The sequence below is a fragment of the Populus alba genome, chromosome 10 (assembly GCF_005239225.2).
Source record: "Populus alba chromosome 10, ASM523922v2, whole genome shotgun sequence".
Classification (NCBI taxonomy): Eukaryota; Viridiplantae; Streptophyta; class Magnoliopsida; order Malpighiales; family Salicaceae; genus Populus; species Populus alba.
The window spans coordinates 8,445,367-8,457,870 of NC_133293.1; the positions used below are offsets into that span (position 1 = coordinate 8,445,367).

Consider the following 12,504-nt stretch of genomic DNA (forward strand, 5'->3'; position numbering starts at 1 on the left):
AAAGATAACCAAAAAAACTAAACCGTGAAAAAAAACCAATTAAAATTATGAAAAAACCAACCGGTTCGGTTCAATATTGGTTTTATAAGCCTAAAAAAACCAAACCGAAAAAAACCGAGCCAAACCGGAAAAAAAACCAAGCAAAAACCGGTTTAGAACTTACTCATCCGGCGACATCAATGCATCCATGTACTGTTTTTGCCACTCTCATGTACACGTTAAATGATGATACTGAACATATAGTCTGAGTTTGTTAGCTCCACGAATCACCATGGACTTTGGCTGGAGAGCCATGCCTGCAACTGCCCCATGTATTGTTGAACCTTTCCATCAATGATTGGTGCGGGCTGGCTGATCTTTCTGATCTCCCTTTCTCTGGATTCCCCTGAACTACAAGCTCATAATGTGAGGATTTCTTCTTCTGGGCTACAAAATCATAATGTAAGGACTAAGGACTCTGTTATGTGAACACTGCTCTTCATGTGGTTTCTATTACAGTATAGCAATATTGCAACTGAGGTTATCACGCTTCCATTAGGAAACAAAAATGCCCTAGCTATAATCATAGCTATCATGATCTCAACTGTCGATCCAGTGTGTACAATCAAACAATTAGATTCTCATGAAACGTGGTTTATCGGTTGCGATCTTTCTTCTCTGGCTGGATGCTTCAGGTGGTGACCATTTCTTTACTTTAAGCTCACTCTTGTTATCAGAAGTGTTCTTGGACTTTCTTGTACTTGATGGACTTGCATCAGTGATTTGACCGGGGATAACTTTACATGGTTCATGTCTACTTTCCATCAGCTTATTATTCTTCGAAGCTGTAGGTCGTGCCACTTTAGTCCAGTTGTTACTTCCAATCACCGCATCATTGTCTAGATACAAATTCGAAAATCCACAAGTTAGAGATCTTCACGGCATCTAAATAGATCGTGGGCATACAAAAACATAACTGGAAAGGAGTGCAGATAGCTGGGTGCGTAAACAGCAAAAAGACATGCATATGAACAAATGTGATACTACAATGGTTATCAGAGATCCTAAGAAAACTGGCCATTATGTTCCTAAACAAACACAGCATCTTGTTCCCCAAAATTTTTATAATCTGATGCTTCCAAACCAGACAGACTTTAAGTTATTTCAGGCTTTATGTATCCAGAGACTTCCCACTGACATGGTTTCCTAACTGCACTAGAACCTTCTGCATCTTCCATAGTCTTATTCAATAATTTGAAAAGCTCAGAATTTAGAGCATAATAATCAACAAGGATATCATACGATGACAATCAAAGCTTATGCGTTGTCAGAAAGGAATTAGACTCTGGATGACTTGCATTGTTGCCTGAAAAGCCCAAAACCAAAAGCATTTTTCATTACTACAGTTATAGCTCCTACACAAATATATCAATCTTTTGTGCTACAAACATAAGAGTAATGAAAGCTTACTTTCATTCTCCAACCCTAAACCACGTTGAAGCTAGCTTCGGTTTAATTTATATTTATATGTCTATATGAAGCTCTTTGATGCACCTATTAAGACATGATAGAGTACAACACCATAGTAATAATAGTAGACAGTAAATAGTACTTCAAGAGATAAATTTGGATTTTAAATGGTTAACAGGAAAAGAATACTACCAGGACTAGATAAGACAGCACGTGGACGTGGGATCGAACTGGCTCTAATATTCAGTCTATCCTCCTCGGTAGAATTGCTTTTCTTCTCTGCTTCTGAGAATCAATAGAGTTAATTTGTAAGAACTGACAAATATCTCTGCATATAATTTGAATTTTGTGTCATGAATGCAATGGGCTAAACTTTACCTTCAGAAACAGAAACTTTTGGCATGATTACATTCGGTACATAAGACTTCGGAATTTTGGCTACGATTGGTGGAGAAACATCTTGGTGCCCCTTCACTGCAAATAATGAAGGTCAGCAGGAACATATGGACCAAATATGAAAGAACAAACTGATTTGAAAAGGGAAAATTAGCAATAAATTTCATTATTTAATTTGTCAGTGTTTATCTAATTTGAAACAAAGGATAGCAGCTTCTCAGATGTATGCTCATTGCGTAGTTTCCTATCTAATGCTTATTTCACATTCTGCACAGCACATGATTCTGTACCATCTTATTTCTCAGAGCATAGCACTCCTTGTCAAATAATAATAACACCCCCTTGAGTTGTGACATCAAAATTACCAGCAAGGTGGTGAAAACTTGAAAATTGAATATTGAAGAGGTTATGATAGCTAATGGAGGCATCATTTTCATAAAACCCCCCCCCCCTCTCATTACTAATAGTAAAATTGGAATAAGACAGGCATGTCGTATTGCTACGGCCGATCTGTCACCCAACATCCTGAAACAACCTAAAGGCTTCAGCAAAAATAAACAGCCGTGAATACTCATCCAGCCGATTAGAAACAAAAAACAGCTTTGCTGAAGACAGAAATTTCTTTTACACCATCCCATCCAACTTAAAAAATAAGACATACATGAACTTGGCAGAGCAAAAAATAACCAGTACTTTTTTATCAACTATCAAAGCTTAACCATACTATCAACAAAGCAAGCAGTTGAATTCTTGGCCAAACAGCAACAACCCAGAATAACATATTCCAAATATTTGTCAGACAGAAAATAAGTATCACAGATCTTATCAAAACGCATATGTTCAACTATTTATCCCAGCTCGGAGTAGCAGAGGTAGCTTAGCAAGCTCAGACTGCTGATAAGATAAATCAAACTAATTGGAAAAAAGAAAAACTTTTGCCACAAAATTCAAAATAAAGAAAGAAAAAAGGGCTGGTATAGGAAAGAGAGAGCAGGAAGTACCTGGAACGCAAGGATCCTGCAAACAAAGAAACTGGATATCTTTCAATGAAAGCAACGAGCTCCAGTCGTGTGCATGTTGATCGTCTCGCCCATCTGTTCTCACCTTCACCTTTGGATACACTTGAAACAAATTCCAAGAAAAAAAAAACATGTCAAAATACAAAGAAAATTGACAACTTTCTATAAAGAAATTCCAAAGATCAAAAACCCACTTTGTATTTTTTGTAATCAAACCACTTGCTATCCTGTTTTGGATGAAACTATCATTAAGTATGATGACAAGTGGAGGTGGTTTTATTGCTCTGTTGAGAAGCAAAACCACAGCAGAAACAGTAAAAACAGGGGCTTTTGTGAAGTGGGTAATCCAAGGTGAGAAGAGTGTGTTGATGAATGGGTTATGGAACAGAGTTCTGAAACTGAAAAGTCTGTAAGAGAGTGAATTGCGTTATGCGTCAGCTGCGCAGAAGAAACTTCAGGAAAGCAAGAGCAATGGTTTGGTTTGGTCAAAGACTCAATTGATGCATATGTTCGGCATTTGGCAATAGGTTGGGCCCTACTAACATTTCTTTTTGGCAATGCGCTGAAGCAAATCGGATACGCAACAAATAAATGATATTTTATTAATTAGTTTTTTTTAAATTTATTAATCTTCATTTAAGATTTTCTTCTCTTACTTGCATATAATTTTAAGAAAAAAAAAAACGAGCTCAGATAATAATTAATAATATCATTCCATAAAATTTCTTTTAATATTATATTTCTGGAAGAATTGAGATTCGACTAAAAATAAAATTATTTTAACATTATTTATTTAATTTTAGTATTTAAGAATCTTTAAACAATATAAATAAATTATGCAAGTCAGAGATTTTTATAGATTTATAAATCCCATTAAAAAATAATTAATGTTTTAAAAATCAGTCATATTAACATCCTTCTATTGCCTCCTTTCTTTTTCACATAAATATTTTTAAAATAAGTTTTTTTTGACGAAAACAAGTGGGGAATGATGTAATTTCATCCGTTCAACCCAAATAAACTCTATAATTTTAAACCCTATTCCATGCAAAATAATTCAATTAACAAATCAAATCAGTTCTGATAAAGAATTGATTGATTCCAAACAAGCTACGGTTAGGTTTTACAGGTTTTGTGGGTGGTGAAAGTCCTTGATGATTGTTAAACCAGGTGGTGTCAATGTCATGTCACAGCTGATGCTTTAAGCCGTGTAATTTGTAATTACCCCAAACCAAAAAGCTCGTTTTGCTTTTTTATTTTAATAGGCTAATTTCTTGTTTATCCTTTGTTGTTGTGTAGATTTGAGCAGTATGGTGTCAGTTGTGTAATCGTGACCTTGTGGATGCTAAAGCAGGTCTAATAATTTCTTATTTCAAGCTGCTTGATAACATTACCAAAGCCATGTCTGGATTGTCTTGCAGGATGCATTGTGGAAGTATCTTACCTTTTCTTTGTGACCGCGTCTCTCTCGTGCATTTCATCAAACACTTTGCGTGCTTAAACAGGAACGCGAGTCTTCAAGTAAAAACCAGTCAATGCAGGAGCAGAGAAGGGGTGGGTATTGAGAGAGAGCTTGATAGATAAAGCATGGAGAGCGACACCAGAGGAAAGAGGACAGAGGGTAGTAGCGCAGGTTTTGAAAGGGGAAGCGAGGGTAGGGGGGCGCAACATGGAAAGAAAGGTAGAGAAGTAGATACAGGAATTTGAGTTAGCAGAAATGAGGGTTGTCATCAAAACAACGTTGGAAGGTGGGATTTGAGAGAAGATGCAATGAGTGTTAAGATAGAAAGGAATTGTTGCTGGATTTGGAGTGGAATGTTGTTAGAAAAAAGAAGGGTCCTATTTTTTTCAGGAGTTGTAGTGCTGGATTTTGATTGATTCGTGGGTCACTTGTCACTGAAACTGAATCCAAATCCATCATGGTATTAGTCAGATTCTCAAGTCTGTTGCTGCCGCCGCCGCCGCCATGCAAATTAATTGATTGATAGCACAGGGATGATGATAACTGCTGTAAATCCTAAAATTTTCTCTGTTAAGAAATCAATAATATCACCGGAGAAAAATAAAGGTTATATAATTGAGTGTCGCCCACTCTGATCTGTCAACAAACCATCATCTGGTCAGGACCCCAGCTGTTTGAGTTTCAACTGATTATTTTTTGGTGCTTTGCTTAACAAATTGTCCAATCATTGATCGCCTCCAAGGGGTATAAAAAAAATCAAGTAAAATTTAGTATGAAAAAAAATTAAATGACGTGAATGGAATCAAAATAAAATTTAATTAGTAAGAGAATTTAAAAAATAAGAATTAAATTTAGTATAAAAATCAAAAGAATCTGAATAAAATTAAAAAATATATATAAATAGAAGAAAAATTTTAAAAATTAATAATTAATAATAAAAATTAAAAATTAAATTAGACATAAAATATAAATGGTAGGAGACTCTCGTGTTTTGGCCACCTATTTTTTTTATTAATATTTAATATTTTAAAAAACTAAATCACTCATAAATCAACTTGATAATAAAAAAAAATCAAAATTTAAAGATGAAAAAACCTTTCAAAGAAAGCTTTATTTTTGTTTTTTTCTAGTAATTTAACTGTGTAGAAAAAACAAATGACTAGAAGAGCTGATACAAGTTAATGGTTTTTTTTATTATAAGGCTAATTAGGTCATTATATTATTCATAAAGAAAGTAAAAAGGTAATTTTGCTTCTAATTAATGTTCCAATGACTAATTTGTTCATATAAAAAAACTAAATTACCCCGGCTATTTTTAGAGTCAAAGCGGAGAGAGTAAGTATTATTTATTGCTACAATAATTTCCTCTCAGAGTCCTAGCTTATATTAATTAATTGAGACCCTCACATACAATTGTTGTACAAGTACTTCATATAATGCTTTTTTAGCATATGGTGAAGTAGTGAATTTATTTTTATTTTTTTTATTAATATGAATGTCTGAATCAGATTGTACATATCTCGATTAATTTCTACAAACTTTAAAATTAATAAACTATATAGCTCGTATTTGAGAACATATAGTGAATTTAATTTTAAGTATATTAGTAATAACTTTTTCATAATGAAGATGCTCATTTAATTTTTTTTTTATCATCTTTTAAATAAATGACCACCTTTTAGTTAATAAATTCAGTTATTATAAAAAAAAATAAAAAAAAAAAAATGATGTAGTGAAATTCATGCCTGTGTGTATTATAATAAATATCTAATTTAGATTTGTTTTAGATCAAGTATATTGTGTGTTTTTAGATATGTATTTTTTCTCTTTTTATTTTAGATTGAGTACTAAACATGTTAATTTTAGGTATAAATTAATATCAGGAACTTAATTTTTTTAAAATAAAGCTACACTGTTGTTGCTGATATATCGTGCTTCCTAAGGTAAAAAAGTCTAACAGTGCTCTTATTGCTAGAATTTAATGAATTTGATAGCAAATATCTCATAATATCAGCCAATGATCCAGAGTTTCTTATTTTCTTAATGAATTTAATGAATCTCATAATCTCATAATAATTTAATGAGTTTCTTCAAAATCTCTCAATTTTATTTATTCTTTAATAGTATTTATTATAGGTGATTAGTGTATCATACTCGGATCATCATTAATAACTTTTTTAATGTTTTTATATTTGTTTTGTCGACATAGTTTTCTATAATCAAAGATTTGATTTAATTCTAATGTCTCTCTCTTCTTTTTTTTTCTCTCTTATCTCTCTCCTTATTATAATTCATGTAGCTTATTTCAAATTTTTTTTTTTAAAAAATGTCTTTGTTTTTTAATTGCAATATAACAATGTTATTTCACTATTTTGTTTTTCAAACTGTATTATTTTACTTATTATTTAATAAAAAAGCCGTACTAATTTCCCTTGCTTTCTTTTGGAAATTAGCTTTTTTCCATTTCATGTCATTTCAATAAAATAGTTTCCTAAGCTTTTATTTGCGGCTCAATGTTCATTGTGGGTTTTACTTCAAGGAGGAGGATACGTGTGTGAGCTTTTTTCAGACTTGAGATCTCTTAAGAGATAACCTTTTATTGGCCTCAAAAGCTCAAAAAAAATACCATCCAGATGCTCATCTCCTACATTTTTCACATCGCCATAATCTCCAAAAACAGAGAAATTGTTGCAAGAAGAATATCGCATGTTGGTTGTCATGGATAGATCATACAGCAAAAAAAGAAAAAAGAAAAAAAAAACGTGGCCATCTTGCTATATATTCCCTTGCCTCGGATGAGGCTTGTTCCAGCTTGCTGCCAATGCATGATAATTGCATCTAGCTGTCTAAACTCTAGCACTCTTTTTACAGGGAGAAGAAATGCGTAGAGAGATTAGAAGTCATAATTTGCAGTGCCAAAAGCAGGGCATGGTTATAAGATTTTACAAACTGTTCTTCATCATGATGTGAATTAGACTTTCTATTTTTTAGTAAAGAGACCGAGACCCTGCATCAGATATCCACTTGAATCCGTAGGTCCATATCATTGTTAATCCAAGCAAGAACAAAACAAGAACAGGAAGAAAAGAGATGATGAAATGCATGAGCAGTGAGATCCATCTGCATGTAGAGAGGGAAAAAAAGAGAGTATATGTTGCCACTTTCTAAAAAGCATAAAGCAGAAGAAAATGGGGATGCATTAATCTGGAGAAGAGGGAAAAAGTGGCAAAACACCCACATGGCTACGCAAAATATAAAGGCAAAACCCATAAATTCAACTCTCCTCTGTCATCCATTCAAATCGAGAAACATTCATTCTGCTGTCTGTTTTCACCTTTGTGAAACACATTCAAGCCCTAGTTACTTACTTCCATCCCCAGATATATACTCCCTTGCCACTGTCCTAACAGAAATTGTAGACCCCCATTGGTCCCACTGCAAAAACTCATTTCTCTAGAGAAAGAAATGAAATTGTAGAAAGAGTCCACCTCAAAAAAAGGTGTTTGCCTCCTCTTTAGGACCCTCTCTTTCTCTTAAAAATCTGCACAAAATAATTAAAAGAACAAAAGAGATCATAACCAGTGAAATGTTGAGTATAATTATCCAATCCCATAATGTTCTTCGAAGGGCAAAAAAGCATACCTTCACGTTTCTTTATCAAACCTCTTGCAAACAGCAAGAAGATGACCAGGAACCCCACACCAGCTGCCCCTCCTACTATAATGGCCACCGTCTTCCCTGTGTTTTGCCCTGTCCCAGCTGCATCCGTCAAATCCCATCCCAAATCCAGATCTTTGTTATATATATTTCTCAGGCCAATTAAAATTAAACCACCTTCAAACAAATTGAAAAGATACTGCACATTCTTCACACAGGATAGTTATATACTGATTCCAATAGATATGAGACCCAGTAATCTATAAAAAAGAAAAGAAAAAAAAGAGCTCCTTTTAACAGGGATCAGAAACAAGTAGGAAATAAAAAATCAACAACCATGACCATATTCTAATTTGAATACACAGAGAGACCCACTAATCTATTTTTTTCAAAGAACCTCCTTTTATCGTTATCATGAAAGAAAAAGAAAAACTATTTTCAAAGGGAAACTCAACAACCCAAACCATATACAGTAATTCAATATAGAAAGAACCTTTTTTTAACAGGGAAATAGAAATGATTAGGAAGGAGAAAAAAATCAAGAATCCAGCAAAGCAAGCCTCGACCAAAACGAGTGTTACTAAATACTGATAAATAAAAAGCAGAAAACTTTTCTCTCGATACCAGATTTAGATTTCCTAAGAATTCCCTTCTAGTACATACTACCTGATGAAATTGAATTAGAAGACGGGGAAGATGATGACGATCTCCTGGGCACCCCATTTGCGTAATAACTGTAACTAATAAAGCATTTATGCAGGTAGATTTGGCCTGAGATAGCGTTCCCACACTCAACCTGAGCTCTCTGGACAGCAGTTGTCACACACTCACCACAATCTGAATCTCCAACATCACCTTCACACTGCCCAAGAACATACACAGATTGATAGTTGGTAGCATAGAAGCCACGGCCACTAACCACACCATTTTGCATCACTGATAAGGCAGTATCTCTTCTCTCTTCAAACCCGCTTCCTGCTATATTCTTGGCCCCACAAGTCTTGTACAGCATTTCCATACCCGAAATTTGTGCAAAGCCAGCAACTTCATACAGAATGTAGCATCCATAAAGCTGGATTCTTGCCGCTATTGTTTTGCCACAAAGTTTGTCTGTTAGAATGGGGAGTTTGCTGACACAGTTGTAGCAGTCAGTATTGCTAAGGTCTCCTCTACATTGGAAGAGACCAGTTATCGTGGTTTGGCCAGTCCCGGCGGTGGTTTTAAAGAACTTAGTTTTGGTAGACTGGGAGACTAAAGAACCAAAAAGAGCAGAGATGGCTTGTGAATACACACCATTTGGATCTTGAAAAGCTTGCTTTGCACAGCCCTTGTAGACCAAGGTGCTGTAATCAGGGGCAGACTGAGAAAGATTAACAAAGAGAAAGGTGGAGAGAAAAAGGGAGAAAAAAAAGGGTTTTGAGGGAAAACCCATTTAGGAAATGGCAGAAATGGATCAAATCATGACAGGTTTGGAAGGATTTGAGAAGCGGGTTTTGGTCAAAACAGAAGAGAAGATAGAAAATGAAGGAGAGTTTGGGTTCTGGGGTGTGCTTTGAATTGCTCAAAAAGAGTTTGTCCTGTGGGTTTTGGTTTTAGTTTTTAGTTTTCTGATGTTTGGTGTTTACTTTACTTTTTTCTCTGTATATGCGGATTGGTATGACTTATGAGAGCTGGAGAGCTCTCTCTCTCTCTCTCTCTCTCTCTCTCTCTCCCCCCTGACGCCGCCAGCGAGAGTACACAGTCTAGTAGACGATAGAGAAGTTTTTTTAAAAAAAAAGTACTGCTCTACAATTTTCATTGGAATGGTGAACAGTGAGTACCAATACTTGTGTATTTTTTTAGTATTTGAAGAGAATGAGAACAAAATTGGTTTAAAATAAAATAATTTTTATTGAAAGGTGAAGAAAGAAAATATTCTCTCTATGAAGGAGGTGAAGGGTATGAATGTAAAGGAATCTGGGTTTGTGCGAGTACAGGGCTTGAAGTTTGACTGGAGAGCATCGTACGTGAGCTAGGGTTTGAATTTTGAACGCGGCAATGGGGTCGTTGTTGTTTTCTTTCCTTCTTTTTTTTTTTTTTTCTTTTTTTTTTTTTAATCGTGAACTCATTTATTTTTCATGTACTGATCGTGAGGATTGAATTGAAATCCTAGCAAGAATTTATAGCTTTGAATGAAATGCACGTCACCAAATCTAATTTGGATAGTGTGTAATTATATGATAAAATAAAATAAATAATAAATAAATAAATCAGTATTGAGTTTAAAGAAAAATCAATTTATACAACGATATTCCATAATCTAATATGTTGAGGAATATGATTTTTGAATATTTGGATGGTGTGTAATTATATGCATGATAATATTTTCTTTTTTAGAATTAGTGGAGAAGATAGTCGGGGGTAAAAGTTTTTTATGAAGTTTAGTGATTTTTTGATAATTAAATTATTAACTTTTTAATAAAAGATTATAATGAATAAAAAAATAAGCATTAAATTATATAAATTAGGGTGTTTATTCAATTTGGTAATTATTAATAAAGCCGACTTAACAGGGAGATGGATAATAAAAATGCTGGTGAATAGTGTGCAACTGTCACTATTAGTCTTGTTTATTTTTAAAAAATTTATTTTGTTCCTCGAAGCTTTTATTTTGGATGATTTGTTCGTGATTGAATGTCAATTGATTTTGTTTATATATAAAAAAATGAAATTAAAAAAAATAAGCACTAAAATTAAAAAGAAACCAAACATAGATGATGTGTCATAAGTTTTAGAAAAGATATATCTTGGTCTTCTAACTTTTCAAACAACATAAATTATATGATTTGGAGCCACAATTATTTTTCAAATTTAATTTTGATACAAAAATTTATTTTTGTTATTTTTTAGTTATTGGTTGTGAGATGTGAGAAAAAGATCGTTGGATTTCAACGATAAAAGAGAGAAAAATATTATTGACACTAATTTAAACCACTAAAATTGTCAATGATTGTGTTAAATTGTTCCATTTAATTATGAAAATTCATATTAGGTGTTTTTAAATCTTTAAAGTTTATGAAAAAACAAATATGAGCTCGGTTTGATTTTTGCCTTTATATTGGTTTTGGTTTTTGAAATTGTTTTTGGTTTATTTGAGGTTATGAATAGGTTTATTACGGTTCTTGAGATGTTTTAGATTAAAAAAATAATAGAAAATGAGTTTTTCAATTAAAAAAACACAAAATATTGATTTTTTTATTATTATAGTTATTGGAATTTTGGACAAATCAAACAACGCATATTGCCTAATTTGTTTATTTCCAAAAAGTTTGGTTCCAACCCCAAAAAAATGGGCCAGAGCCTTGCAACACTTGGCTGTGTTTTTTTTTTTTTCCCCTTCTATATTATGTTTTTTTTTTTTAATTAATGAATTTTTTCATATGGTTTTTTTCTCTATTTTTTCTATTTCTATTTCTATTTATATTAATACCCATTTCTCTTTTTTATTTTGTTTGGAAAACCTCTTTAAAATGATAATATTTTTTTTGTTATACATTTAAATTTTAAATTTTTTTTCTGATTCATATATATATATTTTCTTTTTTGCATAAATGAACTTTATTTTTGAAAAAAAAAAATTATTTCAAAATAATATTTTTAATATGTGCAGCCTTACATAGTATTTTTTTTTTCTTTTTGTTTTATTCAATCGATTTAACTTGTGTTTCTATTTTTATTGTCATTTGCTTGAATAGAAAATTTATTTTAATAAATAAATTTAGCAAACATAAATGAATAAATGTTCCGGCTTGCAAGATTAAATATCTTGATGTACATTTGTCTCTATTATTTTTTCTATTTTTTAATTTTTAGTTATCATTTATGTTTTTTTATTATTTATTAATATATATAGTTCTCAATTTATTTATATATATAAAAACAATTAGTGGATTTTTCATTTAAATTTTTTCCAACTGCAAAAACATGTTAAAAAATTCTATGTATATAATTTTATTTAAAAATAAAAAAATAAAATATCTGACCCACTACGAATCTTATATCAAGTAAATAGTAATAATCCAATTATGTAGCTACAGAATAATTTTGCCATTAAAGGTCCTTAGAAAGTAAACACAATCATCCTCTGCTCATTGGTGATCTTCACAATCCTCAAACTGATGGCCATCCACTTCAACTCTGGCCCACACTTTCATTGTTTTATAATTTGCACCTACCTCGGATCTTCGTATAAATTTTTTTATATATTATCTTGGTATGTTAATATTTTTTTTTAAAAAAAAAAAAAACAATCGCTGTCATTATATTAAACAACTGTCAACAGGTTCATCAGTGAAATCTGTGAATAAATAGAGTTTGCAGTTTGCTGCCATTCTTGAAAACTAAAGTAGCAATAAACTGTAATAAGAAAATATTAAGAATAAGATGAACTGCAAGTTCTTAAAAATAATATGAGGACAGAGAAGTTGAAACGTAATCGCATCCGTGACCCCTGCAGAGAGCGTGTGTTTTTGAAAGTTTGAT

The 12,504-nt window shown here is 32.4% G+C and overlaps 2 protein-coding genes across 2 annotated transcripts; both read right to left on the minus strand.

Annotated features, from left to right (window-relative positions):
- Nucleotides 1–442: 442 nt before the first annotated feature.
- LOC118048903 (uncharacterized) lies at nt 443–3,292 on the minus strand. The gene is made up of 5 exons (XM_035058754.2): nt 3,059–3,292; nt 2,847–2,966; nt 1,828–1,923; nt 1,642–1,734; nt 443–878 (listed from the first exon to the last, which is right to left on the minus strand). Coding segments are annotated over exons 1-5 (576 nt in total). The 5' UTR covers nt 3,060–3,292; the 3' UTR covers nt 443–612.
- Nucleotides 3,293–7,743: 4,451 nt separating this feature from the next.
- Nucleotides 7,744–9,707, minus strand: LOC118048900 (plasmodesmata-located protein 2). Its single transcript, XM_035058750.2, has 3 exons — nt 8,650–9,707; nt 7,969–8,085; nt 7,744–7,867 (listed from the first exon to the last, which is right to left on the minus strand). The coding sequence occupies exons 1-3, from the start codon at nt 9,413–9,415 to the stop codon at nt 7,860–7,862; spliced, it is 891 nt and encodes a 296-aa protein (XP_034914641.1). The 5' UTR covers nt 9,416–9,707; the 3' UTR covers nt 7,744–7,859.
- Nucleotides 9,708–12,504: the final 2,797 nt, after the last annotated feature.

Excerpts from the sequence above, each read along its gene's own strand:
- LOC118048903 (XM_035058754.2), bottom strand. Across the intron at positions 1,924-2,846 it reads GCAGGATCCTTGCGTTCCAG|TGAAGGGGCACCAAGATGTT; the intron begins GTACTTCCTGCT and ends CATTATTTGCAG. Across the intron at positions 879-1,641 it reads TGCTGTCTTATCTAGTCCTG|ACAATGATGCGGTGATTGGA; the intron begins GTAGTATTCTTT and ends ATTTGTATCTAG.
- LOC118048900 (XM_035058750.2), bottom strand. The coding sequence starts at position 9,415 with ATGGGTTTTCCCTCAAAACCCTTTTTTTTCTCCCTTTTTCTCTCCACC. Across the intron at positions 8,086-8,649 it reads TTCTAATTCAATTTCATCAG|CTGGGACAGGGCAAAACACA; the intron begins GTAGTATGTACT and ends TGACGGATGCAG.